The 24,014-nt window shown below is 43.0% G+C and overlaps 1 protein-coding gene across 3 annotated transcripts in view; it reads right to left on the reverse strand.

The window, feature by feature from the left end:
* Positions 1–23,647, reverse strand: part of LOC139541166 (collagen alpha-1(I) chain) — a 32,179-nt gene extending 8,532 nt beyond the window's left edge. For 2 of the 3 annotated variants that reach the window (XM_071345496.1, XM_071345498.1), the window contains exons 1-37: positions 23,213–23,647; positions 20,091–20,192; positions 18,143–19,717; positions 13,320–13,373; positions 12,991–13,110; positions 12,773–12,811; positions 12,484–12,537; positions 12,306–12,359; positions 10,938–11,045; positions 10,781–10,834; positions 10,400–10,453; positions 10,131–10,175; positions 9,941–9,994; positions 9,790–9,834; positions 9,636–9,689; positions 9,508–9,552; positions 9,365–9,418; positions 9,125–9,169; positions 8,959–9,012; positions 8,796–8,840; positions 8,475–8,531; positions 8,185–8,292; positions 8,013–8,066; positions 7,864–7,917; positions 7,691–7,735; positions 7,448–7,501; positions 7,206–7,250; positions 7,007–7,060; positions 6,857–6,910; positions 5,563–5,616; positions 5,411–5,464; positions 5,230–5,283; positions 5,058–5,102; positions 4,917–4,961; positions 416–523; positions 252–305; positions 94–147 (exon numbers count right to left, since the gene is read on the reverse strand). In XM_071345496.1, the coding sequence (XP_071201597.1) occupies positions 94–147; positions 252–305; positions 416–523; positions 4,917–4,961; positions 5,058–5,102; positions 5,230–5,283; positions 5,411–5,464; positions 5,563–5,616; positions 6,857–6,910; positions 7,007–7,060; positions 7,206–7,250; positions 7,448–7,501; positions 7,691–7,735; positions 7,864–7,917; positions 8,013–8,066; positions 8,185–8,292; positions 8,475–8,531; positions 8,796–8,840; positions 8,959–9,012; positions 9,125–9,169; positions 9,365–9,418; positions 9,508–9,552; positions 9,636–9,689; positions 9,790–9,834; positions 9,941–9,994; positions 10,131–10,175; positions 10,400–10,453; positions 10,781–10,834; positions 10,938–11,045; positions 12,306–12,359; positions 12,484–12,537; positions 12,773–12,811; positions 12,991–13,110; positions 13,320–13,373; positions 18,143–19,717; positions 20,091–20,192; positions 23,213–23,251 (3,687 nt within the window). In that variant the 5' untranslated portion in view covers positions 23,252–23,647. The remainder of the gene's footprint in view (positions 1–93; positions 148–251; positions 306–415; positions 524–4,916; positions 4,962–5,057; positions 5,103–5,229; positions 5,284–5,410; positions 5,465–5,562; positions 5,617–6,856; positions 6,911–7,006; positions 7,061–7,205; positions 7,251–7,447; positions 7,502–7,690; positions 7,736–7,863; positions 7,918–8,012; positions 8,067–8,184; positions 8,293–8,474; positions 8,532–8,795; positions 8,841–8,958; positions 9,013–9,124; positions 9,170–9,364; positions 9,419–9,507; positions 9,553–9,635; positions 9,690–9,789; positions 9,835–9,940; positions 9,995–10,130; positions 10,176–10,399; positions 10,454–10,780; positions 10,835–10,937; positions 11,046–12,305; positions 12,360–12,483; positions 12,538–12,772; positions 12,812–12,990; positions 13,111–13,319; positions 13,374–18,142; positions 19,718–20,090; positions 20,193–23,212) is intronic. The other variant, XM_071345497.1, reaches the window with a different exon arrangement.
* Between the last annotated feature and the right edge of the window lie 367 nt (positions 23,648–24,014).

The raw sequence follows: 24,014 nt of genomic DNA on the forward strand, positions 1-24,014 counted from the left end.
AGTCAAAAATGTTATGTCTGTATTTTGGATTACCAAATCTAGATTTAGAATAAATAGAATTACTAAATAATCAATACAGTATAATCAATCTACCTCCTCACCATCGACACCAGCAACTCCCTTCTGTCCGATAGCTCCTCTGGACCCCTGCACAAACACAGGATATTTCAGAGGATTATAAAAAGACACTGGATACAGCTGATGCCCCAATGACATGGATAATGACAGAATATACAGTAGTATAGTTGTACCTTATCCCCTTTGTCTGCCACTGGCCCAATACCTCCTTGTGGTCCATCTTTACCCTAGAATTTAAGGACATTCACAATGTGAAGACATCAAAATGAAAGAAAGTGTAAATCGCCCCACAATCGTTGAGAATACAGCAATCAATAAAATCGTCAAGGTAACTTACTGGGTAACCTACAACTCCACGGGGCCCAACTAATCCTGGGGGCCCCTTGTTCCCTGGTGGCCCTTGGAGGCCCACCTCACCCCATGGTCCTATATTGCCTGCTATTCCCTGTATAAATAAGATCAATACACACCATTAAGAACATCAAATCCGAAATCAAGTACTTAACACGACATGCTCTAGTCTAGTGCTAAAATCAGGGTGTTTGGTGACTTTAGACGGTGTAGTACACTACCGGTCAAAAGTTTAGAACACCTAGTAATTCAAGGGTTTTTCTTAATTTTTTACTATTTTCTACATTGTAAAATAATAGTGAAGACATCAAAACTATGAAATAACACATGGAATCATGTAGTAAGCAAAAAAGTGTTAAACAAATCAAAATATATTTTATATTTGAGATTCTTCAAATAGCCACCCTTTGCCTTGATGACAGCTTTGCACACTCTTGGCATTCTCTCAACCAGCATCACCTGGAATGCTTTTCCAACAGTCTTGAAGGAGTTCCCACATATGCCATCTCAATTTGGTTGAGGTCAGGGGATTGTGGAGGCCAGGTAATCTGATGCGGCACTCCATTACTCTCCTTCTTGGTAAAATAGCCCCTACACAGCCTGGAGGTGTGTTGGGTCATTATCCTGTTGAAAAACAAATTATAGTCCCACTAAACCTAAAACAGATGGGATGGCGAATCGCTGTACAATGCTGTGGTAGCCATGCTGGTTAAGTGTGCCTTGAATTCTAAATAAATCACAGACAGTGTATTCAGCAAAGCACCCCCACACCATCACACCTCCTCCTCCATGCTTTACGGTAGGAAATACACATGCAGAGATCATCCGTTCACCCACACCGTGTCTCACAAAGACACGACGGTTGGAACCAAAAATTCCCAAATTGGACTCCAGACCAAAGGACACATTTCCACTGGCCTAATTTCGATTGCTCGTGTTTCTTGGCCCAATAAAGTCTCTTCTTCTTATTGGTGTCCTTAAGTAGTGGTTTCTTGGCAGCAATTCGACCATGAAGGCCTGATTCACACAGTCTCTGAACAGTTGATGTCAAGATGTGTCTGTTACTTGAACTCTGTGAAGCATTTATTGGGACTGCAATTTCTGAGGCTGGTAACTCTAATGAATGTATCCTCTGCAGCAGAGACAACTCTGGGTCTTCCATTCCTGTGGCGGTCCTCATGAGAGCCAGTTTCATCATAGCACTTGATGGTTTTTGCGACTATGCATAGAAATATTCAAAGTTCTTGAAATGCTCCGGTGTATTTGAGGTGTTCTTGCTATATATGTACTTAGCCCTATTTGGTAAAAGACCATCTTCTATACATCCCCCCTACCTTGTCACAACACAACTGATTGGCTCAATGATGGAGGAAAGAAATTCCACAAATACACTTTTATGAAGGCACACATGTTCATTGAAATTCATTCCAGGTGACTAGCTCATGAAGCTGGTTGATAGAATGCCAAGAATGTGCAAAGCTGTCATTAAGGCAAAGGGTGGCTATTTGAAGAATATCAACTATAACATATTTTGATTTGTTTAACACTTTTTTGGTTACTACATGATTCTATATGTGTTATTTCATAGTTTTGAGGTCTTCACTATTATTATACAATGTAGAAAATTAAAAAAATTAAGAAAAACCCTTGAATGAGTAGGTGTTCTAAAACTTTTGACCGGAAGTGTAAATATTCAGGATTACTGGTACAGTTGAAGTCGTAAGTTTACATACACCTAAGCCAAATACATTTAAACTCAGTTTTTCACAATTCCTGACATTTAATCCTAGTAAAAATTCCCTGTCTTAGGTCAGTTAGGATCACCACTTTATTTTAAGAATGTGAAATGTCAGAATAATAGTAGAGAGAATGATTTATTTCAGCTTTTATTTCTTTCATCACATTCCCAGTGGGTCAGAAGTTTACATACACTCAATTAGTATTTGGTAGCATTGCCTTTAAATTGTTTAACTTGGGTCAAATGTTTCGGGTAGCCTTCCACGAGCTTCCCACCATAAGTTGGGTGAATTTTGGTCCATTCCCCCTGACAGAGCTGGTGTAACTGAGTCAGGTTGGTAGGCCATTTTGCTCGCACACGCTTTTTCAGTTCTGCCCACAAATTTTCTATGGGATTGAGGTCAGGGCTTTGTGATTGCCACTCAAATACCTTGACCTTGTTTTCCTTAAGCCATTTTGCCACAACTTTGGAAGTATGCTTGGGGTCATTGTCCATTTGGAAGACCCATTTGCGACCAAGCTTTAACTTCCTGACTGATGTCTTGAGATGTTGCTTCAACATATCCACATAATTTTCCTACCTCATGATGCCATCTATTTTGTGAAGTGCACCAGTCCTTCCTGCAACAAAGCACCCCCACAACATGATGCTGCCACCCCCGTGCTTCACGATTGGGATGGTGTTCTTCGGCTTGCAGGCCTCCCCATTTTTCCTCCAAACATAACACTGGTCATTATGGCCAAACAGTTCTATTTTTGTTTCATCAGACCAGAGGACATTAATCCAAAAAGTACGATCTTTGCCCCCATGTGCAGTTGCAAACCGTAGTCTGGCTTTTTTTATGGCGGTTTTGGAGCAGTGGCTTCTTTTGTACCTGTTTCCTCCAGCATCTTCACAAGGTCCTTTGCTGTTTGGAAATTGCTTGCAAGGATGAACCAGACTTGTGGAGGTCTTCAGTTTTTTCTGAGGTCTTGGCTGATTTCTTTTGATTTTCCCATGATGTCAAGCAAAGAGGAACTGAGTTTGAAGGTAGGTAAACAATTGTTGTAAAAATTACTTGTGTCATGCACAAAGTAGATGTCCTAACCAACTTGCCAAAACTATAGTTTGTTAACAAAAAATGAGTTTTAATGACTCCAACATAAGTGTATGTAAACTTCTGACTTCAACTGTATATACACTACCCTTCAAAAGTTTGGGGTCACTTTGAAATGTCCTTGTTTTTCATAAAAACATACATGAAATTAGTTCCAAAAGGAATAGGAAATATAGTCAAGATGTTGACAAGGTTATAAATAATGATTTTTAATTGAAATAATAATTGTGTCCTTCAAACTTCGCTTTCGTCAAGGAATCCTCAATTTGCAGCAATTACAGCCTTGCAGACCTTTGGCATTCTAGTTGTCAATTTTTTTAGGTAATCTGAACAGATTTCACCCCATGCTTCCTGAAGCACCTCCCACAAGTTGGATTGGCTTGATGGACACGTCTTACCCTTCAATAGGGTTGAGATCCGGTGACTGTGCTGGCCACTCCATTATAGACAGAACACCAGCTGACTGCTTCTTCCCTAAATATTTCTTGCATCGTTTGGAGCTGTGTTTTGGGTCATTGTCCTGTTGTTGGAGGAAATTGGCTCCAATTAAGCGCCGTCCACAGGGTATGGCATAGCTTTGCAAAATGCAGTGATAGCCTTCCATTTTCAAGATTCCTTTTACCCTGTACAAATCTCCCACTTTACCACCACAAAAGCACCCCCAGACCATCACATTGCCTCCACCATGCTTGACAGATGGCATCAAGCACTCATCCAGCATCTTGAATTTTTTTCTGCGTCTTACGAATGTTCTTCTTTGTGATCGAAGCACCTCAAACTTAGATTCGTCTGTCCTTAACACTTTTTTCCAATCTTCCTCTGTCCAGGGTCTGTGTTATTTTGCCATCTTAATCTTTTCTTTTTGGCCAGTCTGAGATATGGCTTTTTCTTTGCAACTCTGCCTAGAAGGCCAGCATCCCGAAGTCGCCTCTTCACTGTTGACGTTGAGACTGGTCAACATATTTAAGGAAGCTGCCAGTTGAGAACTTGTGAGCCGTCTGTTTCTCAAACTAGACACTCTAATGTACTCTTTCTATTCTGATTAGAGCCAGTTTGTGCTGTTCTGTGAAGGGAGTTGTACACATCGTTGTACAAGATCTTCAGTTTCTTGGCAATTTCTCGCATGGAATAGCCTTCATTTCTCAGAACAAGAATAGACTGACAAGTTTCAGAAGAAAGTTCTTTGTTTCTGGCCATTTTGAGCCTGTAATTGAACCCACAAATGCTGATGTGCCAGATACTCAACTAGTCTAAAGAAGTCCAGTTCCATTTCTTCTTTAATCCGAACAACAGTTTTCAGCTGTGCTAACATAATTGCAAAACGGTTTTCTAATGATCAATTAGCCTTTTAAATGATAAACTTGGATTAGCTAACACAATGTGCCATTGGAACACATGAGTGATGGTTGCTGATAATGGGCCTCTATACGCCTATTTCCATAAAAAAATCTGTCGTTTCCAGCTACAATAGTCATTTACAACATTAACAATGTCAACACTGTACTTCTGATGAATTTGATGTTATTTTAATGGACAAAAAATGTGCTTTACTTTCTTAAACAAGGACATTTCTCAGTGACCAAAACTTTTGAATTGTCGTGTATATAAAAAAATTGCCCCTGTTACAATGACTAAAATGTGGCTTAGTCTTACAGGAGCTCCTCTGTATCCCTGTATCCCCGTCAATCCCTGCACGCCCTGAAACACAATGTGAGAAGATGTCATGAGTCTCCATGTACATTCAGTCAGACACACTTTACAAAGCTCTGAGAATAGAACTAATTTGACACTTACTGGACTTCCGCGTTTCCCCTTCGAACCTTCTTGACCTCTGTTTCCCTTCAGAAATCAACATATCAGTAAGCTATGTCCACACTATAGTATTACTAAACAGTTTATAACTCCTTTATTGCTTCATGGGAAACAATTTTCAATGTTTTGTATTTTAGGAGGTCCATTTCAGTACCTTCAGGCCAGGATTTCCCAGAAGGCCGTTCGGACCCTCTTTACCTTTGGCACCCTATGTAAAGGATGGTAAAACAAACTGACAAAAGAAATTGTGCTGATACACTGACAAACACAACTGCTTTGTCAGACATAGCTACGTAAAAGAGTTAGAGAATGTTTATGGGGTAACGTGGGCTTACCCTGACTCCTGGCTTTCCTGGCTTACCAGTGATCCCTCTACCACCAGAATCCCCCTGTTGACAAATAATATCACCATGCTTGGTTAGTATGATCATTTTATCATCGCCTGTTGTAAATTAGTGTGTATAGCCAAGAACAGTACAATACTCACACTCTTCCCAACTGGACCTTGAATCCCTGGTGCCCCAGTCTTCCCCACCATTCCCTATGAAATCATATATAAATATACACTACATGACCAAAAGTATGTGGCCCCTGCTCGTCGAATATCTCATTCCAAAATCATGGTCATTATTATAGAGTTGGTTCCCCCTTTGCTGCTATATCAGCCTCCACTCTTCTGTGAAGGCTTTCCACTAGATGTTGGAACATTGCTGTGGGGACTTGCTTCCATTCAGCCACAAGCGCATTAGTGAGGTTGGACACTGATTATGGGCGAATAGGCCTGGCTCGCAGTCGGCGTGCCAATTTATCCTAAAGGTGTTCGATGGGGTTGAGGTCAGGGCTCTGTACAGGCCAGCTAAGTTCTTCCCCACCGATCTCAACAGAACATTTCTGTATGGACCTCGCTTTGTGCACGGGGGCATTGTCATGCTTTAACAGAAAAAGTTGAAAACAAAAAGAAGGTTGAAAGCACAGAATCGTCTAGAATATCATTGTATGCTGTAGCATTAAGATTCCCCTTCACTGGAACTAAGGGGCCTAGCCTGAACCATGAAAAACAGCCCCAGACCATTATTCCTCCTCCTCCAAACTTTTATAGTTGGTACTATGGATTTGGGCAGGTGGCGTCACTCCAGAGAACGCGTTTCTACTGCTCCAGAGTTCAATGGTGGCGAGCTTTACACCAATCCAGCCGATGCTTGGCATTGCGCATGGTGATCGTAGGCTTGTGTGCGGCTACTCGGCCATGGAAACCCATTTCATGAAGCTCCAGCGAACAGTTCTTGTGCTGACGTTGCTTTCAGAGGCAGTTTGGAACTCGGTAGTGAGTGTTGCAACCGAGGACAGACAATTTTTACACGCTACAAACTTCAGCACTCAGTGGTCCAGTTCTGTGAGCTTGTGTGGCTTACCACTTCGCGGCTGAGCTGTTGTTGCTCTTAGACGTTTCCACTTCATAATAACAGCACTTAGAGTTGACCGGGGCAGCTCTAGTAGGGCAGAAATGTGACAAACTGACTTGTTGGGACTGAACTCTTCAGTAAGGCCATTCTACTGACAATGTTTGTCTATGGAGATTGCATGGCTGTGTGTTCGATTGTATACACCTGGGGCTGAAATAGTCGAACGGGTGGGGCTGAAATAGTCGAATCCACAAATTTGAAGGGGTGTCCGCATACTTTTGTATATATAGTGTATCACAACTGCAAGGTCTAGTAGTCCCAAAAAATGACCAAAAATCCAACAATAGAAAATAATAATTGAAGTTGTAGAATACTTACCCTTAGTCCAGTAGATCCAGTATCCCCGTCAGATGCAGTTCCTCCGATGGGTCCCTAGAGGACAGGGATCATGGTCAAACCACACCTGTGAGTGAATTAAACACAGGACCATCTCTGGCACAGGACACATACAGTACGATGGGATCTTACCGGGGGTCCATGTGTTCCATCCAGTCCCCTACCTCCTAGATAGCCTTGAAGTCCCTGAGTGGAGAAAGACAATTGTTCTGTTTTCATGTTCTCTTCCATTGCACTTTTCTGAACTCTGGCCCTCTTTAGTAATATGTGCATGTGCAGGTGTGGCAAGGAGTGAAAATAACTGCAACCTTAAATAAAATAGTAGTTTTACCTTCAGCCCTTTCAGTCCAGTGGCTCCTGGAATTCCAGTCCTCCCCTGTGTGATTCAAATCCAAATGTTAGATGAAAACAAGACCTCAAACATACTGACCGGTCTCAATATATACCATGTTATAGCATCAGATCTGTTCTACAATGGTCTGGTGTATAGATCTATGGTGTGAGGGCATTTTTCTCTACTGATGATGGCAGGAAACTGTATAGACAGAATAAGAAGTGTAGGTACTTAGGAACCTTAATACCGGGTTCTCCTTCAGCTCCTCTCTCTCCTGACTTCCCCATCTCTCCCTGTGGACAGGACAGACACATCAAGCCACAGTAAAACTGGTAGTCACATCTAAAATCAGAAATCTGTGATCATGTTTACTTGAAACAAGGTAAAAAATAGTATTTCACCACTGTATGATGGATGAAAGTCAATAATTCCTTGACCATTCTGAATTGTCTCGTAAATGAAGACATGCTATTTCCACTTACAAAAGGCCCTGGCAAACCGGCAAATCCTACTCGACCTTCTCGCCCCTGAGAAACCAACAAACAACAGCATCAGTACATCTCCTACTGGATTGGTACGCACCACTGAGGTCAAAACAATGTTACAAGAATGATAAGTGGCAGATAGCAACAGAAATTGCAAGCTCTTCTAGTACCTTATCACCTCTAGGTCCAACAACGCCTGGCCCACCGCTAGGACCTCTGTCACCCTGCAAAGACAGAAGGCCTAATGTTTAAAATACAATAGTCAATCTGGATAAGTACTGTACAAGGTATGTTAGCTCCACCTCCAGACTGCTCTTACCTTTGGCCCATCTTTTCCCTGCTTACCATTCTCCCCAATGATTCCATCATAACCCTGAAGAAACAGATAGGTAAAGTACCATTACATCAGGATATGGTGATCTGAACAGGTGTAATGATATTCATCCCATTACAGTACTGTGCAGTGACCAGATTAAAGAGGTTCTACTTACTGTGGTTCCAGGAAATCCAGGGGGCCCCACTGGTCCAACATTACCTAGCAGCCCTGATGCTCCTCCTCTGCCTTTAAAGCCTCTTTTACCTGGAGGCCCGGGTCGACCCTGCCCATCAGGGAGGACAAGTAAATTAATTCACAGTGAAGGGATGGAAGGAGGTCAATTGCTAACAGATGCAAGCAAATACACAGAACTGTCATGTCTGACAGAAGAGTAGGGTCACATAAAATGAAGCAATTTGTATACTGTATGTAGTAATGTTAGCCATGTGCATAATGTCCACTCACCTGGTCCCCTTTAAATCCTGGGTCACCCTTGTCACTTCTCTTAGATGCTTTGATCCCCTACAGGAGGAAGGTGAACATGGACAGACAAACAAACAAAGACAGCTACACGGTTAGTACTAGGCGGTTGGATATGAAGGGGAATATGAATTAGTAAGAAAACCCACACAGAACATTTTCAGAGTAAGTAAAGTTTCAGGGACAGGAAGAAACGACTATTGTATAATGGAATGTCCTTATAGTGTTAACCTGATTACTGTTAAATACTTAAGACTTAGATATCAACTCAATCCAAAATAAAGAAATTGCTTTAAGTAATCTTACTGGGTCACCTGAGGGTCCAGTTTTTCCTGGTTTGCCATTGGCTCCCTGATAAGAAGGAAAAAACAGAGGCCAAGTTTGTGAATTACTTTTTCAGTATAATTGGTTTAATAAAATACATTGCTTTGAGTTTTCAATTCTTACGTGTACATTAATGTGTGCTTACGTGAAGCCCAGAGAGTCCTGATTCTCCTATATTCCCCTCATCACCTGCGTCCCCCTGTTTAAAAACATGAAGGATTGCGTAAGATTGTAGATTACAAGTTAAATTTATGGAAATATTCATCATAAATGCTTTAAAAATGTATTATTCAGCCTTGATTGATACTCACGGGATCCCCTTTCGGACCTGTAGGCCCATCTGCACCTGTTTTTCCCTGTGGACACATTCAAAACCTATTGATTCTCTACATTCATTGTAAATCCAGATAATAAATGTGAATTGATAATCTACAATGATTTTCAGATGGTCTATGATCACTGGCACAGATGTATGTATTGTGCATATTCTATTGTGAGTAAATGTAGCATGATCAAAGCAATGAGAGTGAGAAAAAAACATGTGATTCTACCTGAGGTCCAGGAACGCCAGGGAATCCAACAATCCCATCAGGACCTGGCTCTCCCTGGAATGAGACACAATAATATGAATTGTGGACAAGTACATTTACCTGGATGTCAATTCAGCTTTCAATTCAGGAAGATTAATTCTCACCTGAGGCCTGAGTGGTCCTCTTAGGCCTCGCTCACCTGGTTGGCCCTAATGACAGACAGCGAGATTAGACAGGGCTGTTGACACATGTGGCTCAAAACCTACAATATCATGCTCAAATGTGTCCTTACTGGTGGTCCATTGACTCCTGGTACCCCCTTTGGCCCTCTTGGCCCCATTTTGCCCTGAAAAGGAGATGTATAGGTTCATATAAGCAGCTTGGGTGACTTGGTTGATATTAATTTCAGAGCATGATCCAATTGAGAGTGAAGCAGAATAACTTACAGGAGGGCCTGGCGATCCAACAAAACCAATGCCACCGATGTCTCCCTTGATAACAGAAAATACTCTCTCAAGACAGTGCAGACATTTTTCAGAAGACAGGTAAATAACTGTGTTGTAACTGTTTTAATATACAGAGAGCCATGAGACTCACAGGAGGTCCAGATGTTCCCGGGTAGCCCAGTTGTCCTCTGGCTCCAGGTATTCCCTACACAGCATTAAAGGAACTACTTAAACCCTCAACATAATTCAACATGTTCATACTTAACATGAGGGTTCAGTATCAAACAGCTGATGTACCGTATCTGATGAAATAGCTATATTCAAAGGTAGGTATTACTCACTATGTATCCAGTGATCCCTATGAGCCCTCGGTTTCCTTTATTCCCCTGACAACAACAAAGACACAAGTTAGAATTAATGTTGAAACCCATTATGAACTTCAAATGAATCCCTCAATGTGTGATTGGGTTGCTCACTGAACTGAACCGATATCAATCTGGGATTAGTTGGAATGAAAATTAGCATTCACAGCAGAGCTCTGGAACCAGTGATGAAAAAGACTCAAGTGTGAGAACATTTAGTTCCATGAAAACAAGACACTCAGTCTAACCTTGTCTCCTTTCCGGCCTCTGTTTCCCTGGGGTCCTGGTTCCCCTTCATAACCCTTAACAATACACAGAATTACTGTTACAAAGAATTGGTGGCAAGACATACTGGTATGAATGTCTAGCCTACAAAACATTTCTTAATTGGGCTTTGAGGGGATTTATTGCACAACCAATCGATGGAAAGCTTGACGGCATATACTGCAGCTGGCAGTGCTGAAATTTCCAGTCATGTTGAAACTTTCATGGTCAGAGTACAGTAATAATTTTGCCCTGCTTAAAACATTTACTTTGAGTGTCTCATCTGTCCACTGATATCTAATGTGTTTATATTGGTCAAACTAAGATATAATCTACATAACGTTAGAAGTCCTAGCCATTCTTACCCACTCACCCAGCTCCCCTTTGCTGCCCTTCTCTCCTCTGTAACCCTGGAGACCCTATTAGTACAAGTAGAGAGCTCTGTCAACAACACTGACACTGGAACAGTCTCTATTGATGTATAGCACATAAACTCTTCAGTCTTTGTACAATGTGTCCTACCTGTTCCCCAGGTGGTCCTGCAGGGCCATCATCAGAATTTATACCATCAATCCCATCACTCCCAGTTCTTCCTGGAGGCCCAGGCATCCCTGGTGGTCCAGGACCACCCTGGAATACAGACACGGACGGCATAAGATGAGGAATTCAGTCTCAGACTCAGTGTGCTCAAACCTATAGCCAATGATAATGGCAGATAACATGCAGCCCAAGGGCCATGAGAAGTCCAATTCAAGACTGAAAGCGACCCTCACAATGTTTTTATTAAATTGTATAGTAGTTAATTCCGTCAATGGCCAGTATAGATTTCAGTGGGTGGCAATTGACCACAATGCTGGCCCTTGGAAATGTAAAGCTTCCCCTCATTGGTTAGCAGACAAGTAGCCTCGCGTGACAGGCTTCCAAGTTCTTCTAGCCAGGATGCAGAACAAATGCGAGGGTACAGCGTCTCGTCTGGCTACACAAGACTAGCAAATAATGATCAAAATCCCGATAGTGGTGTTGTGTACAATCAGAACAACAGCTTTCTGCACTTTGTGTCATAGCTGAGGTAACACTGTGGTGAAAGTGGTTCCTTCAGTGTGTCAGCTGGGTTCACTGGCAATCAGATGTGGACAGCTTGCCCAGTCTGCTGCCATTGTGTAGCGCCACTATTGACACCGTCTGTCTGGGACAGCTTTGCATTACTGGGCTTCACAGCAGTAGCAGTGTGCCAGGGCAAAAAGAGCAACACTTAGCGGTGATGCATTTCAGACGCAGGATCATTGAAAAAGAGCTCAAGCGCTGAGGTGCTGTTAACACTTATATTAATGATGCCCTGGAAATGCTCATATCCATGAAAGTGCTGCTGCTTCACAAACAGAAGTGCTGAAAGCAAAAGCAGTACGTGGTTTTTGGGCTCAGATCTCCAATGAATGCTAATGAGAGCACTGCGTTGACCTGTTGCCTGAAGTGGGTGTTGCTATGATACTGTGGAGTGTGGAAGCAGTCATCTGACTCATCTAACAGCATCCTGTGATCCTATTTCAGTGTTGTTAATAACATTCTGTGATCGCAGAGGGAGAATAGAAACAGCAGATGGGTTAGCTTCACCTCACTGCTCTGTTTTAAGATCTCAGAGTTGAAGTAATTGTAGTTAACAGCTACATTCAGCATACCGTATAGACACGCTTAACAGATACTTATCCTGTGTTCTCGCGGTTGGAACTGCCAATTGGAATGAATCTGTAATTTATTTGGGTGATCACATATGCATATAATTCAATTTCCACTCGTGTCCACATATCATTGACTGAGTTTCAACTCACAGGCAAAACAAGTTATGCCTCGGTGTAGACTCTGATCAAATTCAGATAAAATGGAGATACCTACGATTTTCCCTCCATCTCCTTTTCGTCCTTGTTTTCCAGTAATTCCTGGGGGTCCCTGGAATACAAACAATCTCTGTTGTCAGTGAACAAGCATTATGAGTGTGATGTGTCAATCAGTAGTCTAATAATGAGCAATGTTGGGATACTGACATACAGTATACGGTTATACATTTACTCACAGGAGGTCCAGCATCCCCAGGGGGGCCAAGAGGCCCTGGAGGGCCCTTCAATCTCTGAGGATAAACAACCATATATACAGTACATAGACTGTGTAATCATTTCAAAATACTAAATTATATTCCTTCTGATATGATGCAATAAATTACTTGATATTCTGCATTGACAATAAGCTGTGATTTAAACTCCTATGGTATACACAAGATTTGGCTACTATACTGCCACCTAAAGGGCATATCCTTCTAGTTGTTTCTGCCTAGAAACTACTGATATAGAGCTGAGATCACCTACCGGCCAAGTTGCAACAAGCTTTTTGTAGAATGTCTTTTTCTGCAAGAGAACAGTACACACAACTTTTAAAGAAGTAATAAGAAATCAAAGGTCTGGGCAATGGTTCAATAATCAATGGTTTTATGCTGAAATATAATCACATTTTATAATCACTCAACCAAACAAGAATGCATTGACATAGCCTTTGTCGTGTACTATGAAACACAGTATAACAGCACCTTGAAGGTCTCCCACTCTTCCTCAGAGCTCTTGAACACTACGATGGCGGGCATCCCTGGTGGACCAATGGGGCCTCGGTAACCTGTGCGTCCAGTCCGGCCCATCCCGCCAGCGTAGCCCTGTCAGGAGACAATACACACTTAAGTGTTTTAAGAAATTCCACAATATGGAAACATCTGCATGCAGACCTGTATGTCAATAGGAATCCACACAGCACATTCTAGAAATAATACTGAGCACCCAATAATACTGGGCAACAGAATTATCATATGTGTCACTATGAGTAGTTTAGATTCAGTAGATACTGTGTGAAAACGTTAACACATACTTTATCCCCTTTTGGTCCAGGTGGCCCTGTCAAACCAGGTGGGCCCTGAAGTCCCTGGGAAAACAGATAAAACAGTCCATTTCCATTAGTGTCTGTTTTCATGCATGATGTCTTGATACATGAAGTAAAACTTTTATTTGGGTTTGCTTACAAAAATACTATTTAGGTTTAATCTGCTTTTGTAAATCAATTACGATGAATTATCATTTAATTCCATTACCATTAAAGTTGTTTGCAATGACTGCATACCCACTGCTAATGTACTAGTATTGATGAGTGCTTAGATGCTGCAATTCCAAAACCTACCACTGGAGGAGGCATGTGTCTAGCTTACATTTTTGGGCAAAAGACTCCCACCGGCCACACTGATTGATCAACAGCATCCCCACCCTCTTTCAATATGGGTAATTTCTATATATATGCAGCATAATGGACCAAATCCCATCTGTAGGGCTTTGCTAGTACACTTAAATGACCCCATGCTTTTAACCAGGGCAAGGTGACCGGAAGCATGACCGAATACAAACAGTGTAGCTATTCTCTCCGCAAGGCAATCAAACAGGCTAAGTCCCAGTACAGAGACAAAATCGAGTCGCAATTCAACAGCTCAGACACAAGAGGTATGTGGCAGGGTCTACAGTCAATCACGGATTACAAAAAGAAAACCAGCCCCGTCGCGGACCAGGATGTCTTGCTCCCAGACAGGCTAAACAACTTTTTTGCCCGCTTTGAGGACAATACAGTGCCACTGACACGGCCCCCTACCAAAACCTGCGGGCTCTCCTTCACTGCAGCCGAGGTGAGTAAAACATTTAAACGTGTTAACCCTCGCAAGGCTGCAGGCCCAGACGGCATTCCCAGCCGCGTCCTCAGAGCATGCGCAGACCAGCTGGCTGGTGTGTTTACGGACATATTCAATCAATCCTTATCCCAGTCTGCTGTTCCCACATGCTTCAAGAGGGCCACCATTGTTCCTGTTCCCAAGAAAGCTAAGGTAACTGAGCTAAACGACTACCGCCCCGTAGCACTCACTTCCGTCATCATGAAGTGCTTTGAGAGACTAGTCAAGGACCATATCACCTCCACCCTACCGGACACCCTAGACCCACTCCAATTTGCTTACCGACCCAATAGGTCCACAGACGACGCAATCGCAACCACACTGCACACTGCCCTAACCCATCTGGACAAGAGGAATACCCATGTGAGAATGCTGTTCATCGATTACAGCTCAGCATTTAACACCATAGTACCCTCCAAACTCGTCATCAAGCTCGAGACCCTGGGTCTCGACCCCGCCCTGTGCAACTGGGTCCTGGACTTCCTGACGGGCCGTCCCCAGGTGGTGAGGGTAGGTAACAACATCTCCACCCCGCTGATCCTCAACACTGGGGCCCCACAAGGGTGCGTTCTGAGCCCTCTCCTGTACTCCCTGTTCACCCACGACTGCGTGGCCATGCACGCCTCCAACTCAATCATCAAGTTTGCAGATGACACTACAGTGGTAGGCTTGATTACCAACAACGACGAGACGGCCTACAGGGAGGAGGTGAGGGCCCTCGGAGTGTGGTGTCAGGAAAATAACCTCACACTCAACGTCAACAAAACAAAGGAGATGATTGTGGACTTCAGGAAACAGCAGAGGGAGCACCCCCCTATCCACATCGACGGGTCAGTAGTGGAGAAGGTGGAAAGTTTTAAGTTCCTCGGTGTACACATCACGGACAAACTGAATTGGTCCACCCACACAGACAGCGTTGTGAAGAAGGCGCAGCAGCGCCTCTTCAACCTCAGGAGGCTGAAGAAATTCGGCTTGTCACCAAAAGCACTCACAAACTTCTACAGATGCACAATCGAGAGCATCCTGTCGGGCTGTATCACCGCCTGGTACGGCAACTGCTCCGCCCACAACCGTAAGGCTCTCCAGAGGGTAGTGAGGTCTGCAGAACGCACCACCGGGGGCAAACTACCTGCCCTCCAGGACACCTACACCACCCGATGTCACAGGAAGGCCATAAAGATCATCAAGGACAACAACCACCCAAGCCACTGCCTGTTCACCCCGCTATCATCCAGAAGGCGAGGTCAGTACAGGTGCATCAAAGCAGGGACCGAGAGACTGAAAAACAGCTTCTATCTCAAGGCCATCAGACTGTTAAACAGCCACCACTAACATTTAGCGGCCGCTGCCAACATACTGACTCAACTCCAGCCACTTTAAAAATGGGAATTGATGGAAATTACAGTGGGGAGAACAAGTATTTGATACACTGACAATTTTGCAGGTTTTCCTACTTACAAAGCATGTAGAGGTCTGTAATTTTTATCATAGGTACACTTCAACTGTGAGAGAAGGAATCTAAAACAAAAATCCAGAAAATCACATTGTATGATTTTTAAGTAATTAATTTGCATTTTATTGCATGACATAAGTATTTGATACATCAGAAAAGCAGAACTGAATATTTGGTACAGAAACCTTAGTTTGCAATTACAGAGATCATACGTTTCCTGTAGTTCTTGACCAGGTTTGCACACACTGCAGCAGGGATTTTGGCCCACTCCTCCATACAGACCTTCTCCAGATCCTTCAGGTTTCGGGGCTGTCGCTGGGCAATACGGACTTTCGGCTCCCTCCAAAGATTTTCTATTGGGTTCAGGTCTGGAGACTGGCTAGGCCACTCCAGGACCTTGAGATGCTTCTTACGGAGCCACTCCTTAGTTGCCCTGGCTGTGTGTTTCGGGTCGTTGTCATGCTGGAAGACCCAGCCACGACCCATATTCAATGCTCTTACTGAGGGAAGGAGGTTGTTGGTCAAGATCTCGCGATACATGGCCCCATCCATCCTCCCCTCAATACGGTGCAGTCGTCCTGTCCCCTTTGCAGAAAAGCATCCCCAAAGAATGATGTTTCCACCTCCATGCTTCACGGTTGGGATGGTGTTCTTGGGGTTGTACTCATCCTTCTATCCCTCCAAACACGGCGAGTGGAGTTTAGAGCAAAAAGCTCTATTTTTGTCTCATCAGACCACATGACCTTCTCCCATTCCTCCTCTGGATCATCCAGATGGTCATTGGCAAACTTCAGACGGACCTGGACATGCGCTGGCTTGAGCAGGGGGACCTTGCGTGCGCTGCAGGATTTTAATCCATGACGGCGTAGTGTGTTACTAATGGTTTTCTTTGAGACTGTGGTCCCAGCTCTCTTCAGGTCATTGACCAGGTCCTGCCGTGTAGTTCTGGGCTGATCCCTCACATTCCTCATGATCATTGATGCCCCACGAGGTGAGATCTTGCATGGAGCCCCAGACCGAGGGTGATTGACCGTCATCTTGAACTTCTTCCATTTTCTAATAATTGTGCCAACAGTTGTTGCCTTCTCACCAAGCTGCTTGGCTATTGTCCTGTAGCCCATCCCAGCCTTGTACAGGTCTACAATTTATCCCTGATGTCCTTACACAGCTCTCTGGTCTTGGCCATTGTGGAGAGGTTGGAGTCTGTTTGATTGAGTGTGTGGACAGGTGTCTTTTATACAGGTAACGAGTTCAAACAGGTGCAGTTAATACAGGTAATGAGTGGAGAACAGGAGGGCTTCTTAAAGAAAAACTAACAGGTCTGTGAGAGCCGGAATTCTTACTGGTTGGTAGGTGATCAAATACTTATGTCATGCAATAAAATGCAAATTAATTACTTAAAAATCATACAATGTGATTTTCTGGATTTTTGTTTTAGATTCCGTCTCTCACAGTTGAAGTGTACCTATGATAAAAATGACAGACCTCTACATGCTTTGTAAGTAGGAAAACCTGCAAAATCGGCAGTGTATCAAATACTTGTTCTCCCCACTGTATGTAAAAATGTACCACTAGCCACTTTAAACAATGCCACTTAATATAATGTTTACATACCCTACATTACCCATCTCATATGTATATACTGTACTCTATATCATCTACTGCATCTTGCCATCTTTATGTAATACATGTACCACTAGCCACTTTAAACTATGCCACTTTATGTTTACATACCCTACAGTACTCATCTCATATGTATATACCGTACTCTATACCATCTACTGCATCTTGCCATGCCGTTCTGTACCACCACTCATTCATATATCTTTATGTACATATTCTTTATCCCTTTACACTTGTGTGTGTGTATAAGGTAGTAGTTGTGGAATTGTTAGGTTAGATTACTTGTTGGTTATTACTGCATTGTCGGAACTAGAAGCACAAGCATTTCGCTACACTCGCATTAACATCTGCTAACCATGTGTATGTGACTAATAAAATTTGATTTGATTTGATTTGATTTGATCCTCCACCACCCTAGGCTTAATTCAATAAGCTCAATGCAAACTCAATTTCATATTAATCAATCAATCAATCAATCAATTTTATTTTATATAGCCCTTCGTACATCAGCTAATATCTCGAAGTGCTGTACAGACACCCAGCCTATTAAGGTCTTCAGACAGCTATGCAGCCTGACTGTAGACCAGAGCACTGAGATGCCCCTTCATAACGCTATAGTTTCATTGCTTGAAGGATGTTCTTGAACAATATGCAAATAATGGTGTTTGTACATTCAAGGATACATGTGTGCATGTTAAATGTTTCTCTGCTCATTCAAACAAAATTAGAAGAGAAATACAGGAAAATATGCTCAAACGTGCTCCAAAGTAATACTCAAATGTGTGCCGATACTCCCCAAAACATGCTATAAAAACCATCACAAATATTTTCTTTAGCCAGCTAAAGTGTTCATGCCTCTGCTTTAGTGTGATGTGCATCTCGGTGAGTATGAGTGGAACTTTTTACCTGTTGCACTCGAAGACCCGGTCTATAGGCTGTCCCTCGCTCTTTGAGTGCGTGTCTTGGTTGGTGATTGGCTGAAACGACAGGAACGGACAGAGTGTTCATCCTGGACTCGTACAGCATCCTCTGAGCTTTCAGAGACGGACCCTGTGTCAGAGGTTGAGTCCTTGCCCCTGCTGCCACGACCCTTTGACCTCTCTGCTCAGTGTCTCTGAGGAAACAGAAGTAAAACTCGGGCCACAGAGAGTCTGAGGGGTGCATGCTGTGAGGGTACTGTGTCAAAGGACACATGCTGTGTACTTTACCTGGCACACTGGCAGGAGGTAGAGGGGTAGGCGGCAGTTCCCGCTCTGATCCTCTCGGCTCCGGGGACATGAGCTCAGTTAGAACATCAGTTTTGACGGCTCCCCCATTATTTTTAAACTGCCTTGTGTTGACTTGAGTGATGTCGTGTGCCAACTTGCTGTCGCCTACATCTGTTTCCTCTGTCTCTGATTCCTTATCATTGTCCTCATCAACTTCTTCCTGGGATAAAACTTTATCCCCCTTCTCCATGACTTGTCCAGAATCTGTCAAAGTCTTTGTCACAGTCTTTCGGCCCCTTTGTCTCTTTGAAGCTTTGTCACCTGTTGATGTGGAAGTGATATCAGTGGTATTTTGAGGTGTTGGAGATAGCACTGGAGGCAGAGGAGCCTCTGGGACAGTCTTTCTCCCTGTGACAGTGCTATTATTTGGAGGTAGCACTGGAGGCAGAGGAATCACAGCCTGCCTCAGTAGCTCCTCCGCATCTATTTTCTTGAATTCCAAAAGGTTGGGTTTTATGGTGGGTTCTAAGGACCATGTTTGTCTTGTAGGCCCAAAGCCCTGTTTGGGTTCAGGTGGGATCTGTAAATCATCTAACCTCACTGATGTATTTCTCCCTGAGCCTATTGATTCTCCATCACTGTCTGACTCCTGGATCAGCAGGGCTGGTTCAGTGGGGTTTTCTGACCATGCAGTGGGACTGAGAATGGCTGTCTCCACTGTCTGAGATGGTACTACTACACCTTTCATCCCAGAGACTTCTCTGGCTGTATTGGTTTGGTTTGGCTGATGAAGAGATCCAGAGGTTTGTGAATATACTGTTATGTTTGTGACGCCTCCTGGACCGTGTGGCTCCTTTATTTTGCTAGATGAAATGGGTTCACTGGATCTGTCACTGTCAGATGGCCAGCCAGGAGCAGAAAGGGGGGACTCTGCTACTGTGCCAGTATCAAGCCCTACATATTTTACTATAGTACTATTTCTAGTGATCTTTGCTGCTTTATCATCCTGCAGTGTGGAAGTTTCATTCAGCCATCCTATCTTCTGAGTGAGCTTTAACTTCTCTGTTTCAGGTGTTATCCTTGTCTTCCTCTGTGTCTCTGGCTCTGACTGAGCTCTTACTGATGGCAATGACTGTGCTGATAGGTTAGTGTTCTTGGCTGTGTCCTGTTCTGCAGTCTGATCTCTCAGCCTGGGTCCATGAGACTCTTCTCTGAATGTTGCCCTGGTCGCAACTCGACCAAGCACCTTCTCAGCAGCTAAAATCACTTTCTCCTGGAAAATAAGTTGAAATAAAAACGAATGTAAGATGTTAATTCTCATATCCATTTTAAAAATAAGAATCTAAGCAGGATTGTTATATGCCTGTAAAGAAAAGAGTGTGCTTGGAGTACACTTCAATTTGAAGGGGACTTAAAAGAAGACCGCCCTCAAATACAGGTTATTATTCTGTCATAAACCTTGCACTCTCATGCAGACTGTTTTCATGACCCTATGGAGCCACCGAACAGACAGACATGGAATTGTGGCGAAGTTAAAATTCCAAGCATTAGTGTCACACAAAGAAAACATTATTCTTATCAGTTACATATAGCATTATTGATGGTCAGTTTAAGCCCTACACCTGCTATAGACCTGTGGACCATACCTGTTTGTCTGTGTGAGGGATGCAGTTGGAGTTGTAGTCTTGACAGTGCTGTCTGGCTGCTGTAGGATCGCCCATTATGAAGGTCATCTGTTGTATGGTGCCCTGGACATGGATCAACCAAACAATAAAACATGCTATCAATGCCTTTTGCAAATCATCAGCATTGGAGCAATACCTTGTATCTCAGATTTGTCTGTGTAATTTTTTTCATATAATTTGAAAGCTGTCATTCATGTCTTTGCAAAACTCTAATTGAATGCCCATTTTTCATACGGTATGTATTCACATTGGCTATTGATCCCAGTGTAGAGATCTATTGGTTTCCCTTGTGACACAAACAATGATGAGGATGGGAAATGCTTAGCTATAAAACAAATCAGATGGAAAATCATATATACAACAGACGGAGTGCATGAGAGCTTTGGGCAAAATCTATGGCCCATGAGGCAATCGCTACTCAATAAAAAGTCCATTTAAAAATGTCATCTTCTCAATAGGGGAAATCAATTGGTATGAGTAATATTACCTGAAATACTAAAATAACAGGCAAAAACAGCAATCCCAGCAGCTCAATTCCTGAACCAAGACATCTTGGGAAAGATAATATTTGGCTCATTAAACATAACTAATGACAGCCTAAAACATTTGATATGATCAATAAATTAAGTCTACTTCATTAAATGATGTGTTCTTTGGAAAAATAATTGTTGTTAGCTGTCCTATCTTTTTTATCTGAGCAGATACCAGACAACCTCATCAATCACGTTGTACTCTGCAATGTGGCATGTATTCAAACAAAGTTGAGTGAGAACTTTTGGGTCAATGACCTAGCCAGGGAGGACAGGACAGGTTTCAGACAGTGTTGACACTGCGGTCAGACTGGCGGCCTTTGTTTGATGATGTCATACAATGACAGTGTTATTCCATGGGTCCACTTAGGGTCAAGTAGCATTGATCCTGATGCCTGGGCCCTGTGACCCTGTGTAAGAGGCCGACTGCCATGCAGCTGGGAAGTAGAGCCTCGCCATGAAACTGTGGCAGCTTTCACTAGTCACATGTTTGTCTTGACAAGGCTCAGACAAGCTCCATCCCATCCCACACTTATTGTACTTAAAATAGGTACAAATGCTTGTCACTGTAGTGGTACCCTGTCAGGTACGTCCATTGTACCATTACTTATAGGTACATAGTTGTACCCTTGCAGATTGTACCTTAAATAAGCCAATAGTATACCATATAGTCCACAGGTACAAAACCGTATCTTCAGAAAAGGTAAGAATGTGCCTTTTTAGGGCACCACCACAGTAACAAAGCTATTTGTTCCTTTAAGTGGCAAAAAAATTCCACTTCTCTATATCAAGTCCCTCAAGTATACACACCTCTCTGCCATCCCACTTCTGACACCAATGGAGCGAATTGGGGGGTAGCCACAAACGGGACTCAAACCTGGGTCCAGCGATTTTCAACACCTTAACCATTACACAAAGAGGTCTGTACCTCTAGACAAGGCCTCTCAGTGTTGTGTTAATGTCACTACAATATGAATTACAGCCCTTTATTGTCACATGCTCTTAAGTAAGCTTTCAGAAAGACTTCAGAACTGGCAGCAGACATGCTCAAACTTTAATTAACATAACCATAGACCACTTTAACTGCTACAATACGTCCATTCACGGGTGGCCAAAAATAACTACCTGAAAGCCACGCCCCCATTAACCACGCCTCCACCCTGGGAACCAGAGTGTGTGATGGTTGTAGCTTTTATATTCAAAATATAGTCAAAAAATCTAACATTATACTAGACTATCCGCACATGTACCCTAAAAGGTACACAACAGTACCATGTGAGATCATATGCATACCTCTGAAGATACACATATGATCTTGTACCTCTGAAGGCACACCCATATATTGATATTTTTGTACCCCAGGGATCAATACTGTAGCCTAATCGTACTGTTTTTTTCTGAGAGTGCAGGCCGTTCTCATATATGTCAGTCTCTGATTAAATACAGTCAAACTAGGGGAAAACATTTTTAAAAAGGTGAGTTAACGGAATGATATCATCCCCCCCAAACCATAAACGGTCTATAATTAGACCAGTGCAGTGATTTAGGTAAACTGAGTCTGCAATGGGAACGGCTGAAAACAAAACAAGTCCCATTGATGTGGAGGAGAGGCCTTGTCAAGGACACCACTATCTGATTCTTCACATGTCAAACAGCTATAGCAGTGATTGGAACTTCAAATCATAGAGTGTATAAGTAGTGTGGAAATACATGCAAAAAACCTCCAAAACAACTGAAGTATCTACTCTCGAATGCATTAGGTTGCCTTTGAGATGTCACTTTTCACTGAACAAAGAACTCAATCATATTCAGGCCTCTCAGTTTATCCCTATTTCCACTTGAATGTCAAGGCCAAAGACAGAATAAGACTGTATTACATCATAATATTACACTCATTCTGTATAATATTACTTGTTGCATAGGCAACTATTACATAAAGTACCGAGATATGACTGTGGTCTTGGGTTTGCCACTGCAAAGAGGCCAGTTTTTACCCAACGATTTATGAGAGTTGTCTTGCAAATGTGAAAATCTTCTCTGTCCCTCATCTGCTCGCATGCACATGTAAAAAGGCCTCAGGCTTGATCCACAGATCCAAGGCATATTCCAGCCACAGGCTGTACACTGTGTACGCACCACATGACGATTCAGGGGCAAGTAGTTACTAACAGTTGCATTTACAGAAAACCATAAAAGAACCAAGCAATGCTGTACTGGGAGAAGGCTGATAAAAATTAAATCCAAAGGGTTTAGTAAGTTGTTAGTATTGGGCCTTCATCCTATGTTGCATGTGACCAGGAACAATCCTAACACAACAAAAGAAAGCAAAACACAACAATCTTGTCCAATCATCCTTCTAAAGTCTTCCATTATAAGTCTTACAGCACTTGTCGCTTACTTTACATGAGGTACTACTGTCAATGAAAAATCGAGCACAGAAGAACCAGAATTCAAGCAGAATCCATAACAACTACATTTCAAATCAACAGAATCCCCTGCTCTTCCCTTACCCCAGAATGTACCCCATATAGCTAATAGTATAGGTGGACTTACATAGCTGAGTAGCAGCAGAATCACGGCAGGGCCCTGCATCGCTGCAGAGCTGACAGACGGTTGATCCCTCTGACTGCAGTAAGAACAGGTCTCCCCCTCTCACTCACACACACACTTAACTCAACACCCAGTGCAGTGCTAGAACAGACCCCTCCCTGGACAAGGGCCAGGTCTAGGCTGGCTCCCACAGACACAGACCATAGCAGTGATGGAATGACCAGGAAAATAGCCCTCAACCACAGCAGACAATCGCCACACAACAAATTCACAAGGTGACAGGTCCACTTCCTATGTACAGTGTGTAGCTCCAGACAGTCAGGTCAGTATCCACCAGGGAACTTCTTACGCGTAAACATCAGTATATTCCATATGCATTGGTCAATTATTTTCAGACGGGAGTGCTAGTTGTTGGTGTGTGTGTTATGTGTTAGTCCTGCTTTGTTCATGTGCAGGGAAGGACAGAGTGAGGGGAGACGTGAGGTTTTATACAGGCAGGGCATCAGTGAGACAGCAGCGGCGTCATCCATAGAGGCCTTGTCACTGACGTGGGCCAGGATGACGGATGTCTCCTGAGATGGCTGGACTCAGAGCCCACACCACACACCTGCCTGTGTCCACACACCTTGGCTGGCTTAGACAAGCCATACAGGACCACCAAATATAATATGATGATGGTTTTCCATTGATTTTAATATGTTATCAGGCAGAGCTCTAACTGTGTAGAACTACCCAAAGGGCCAATATGAAATTCAAAAACTAAGCTCTGAACATCTTCAAATGTTAATTATATTAATTGGATTCA

Source organism: Salvelinus alpinus, chromosome 16 (assembly GCF_045679555.1).
Source record: "Salvelinus alpinus chromosome 16, SLU_Salpinus.1, whole genome shotgun sequence".
Taxonomy (NCBI): Eukaryota; Metazoa; Chordata; class Actinopteri; order Salmoniformes; family Salmonidae; genus Salvelinus; species Salvelinus alpinus.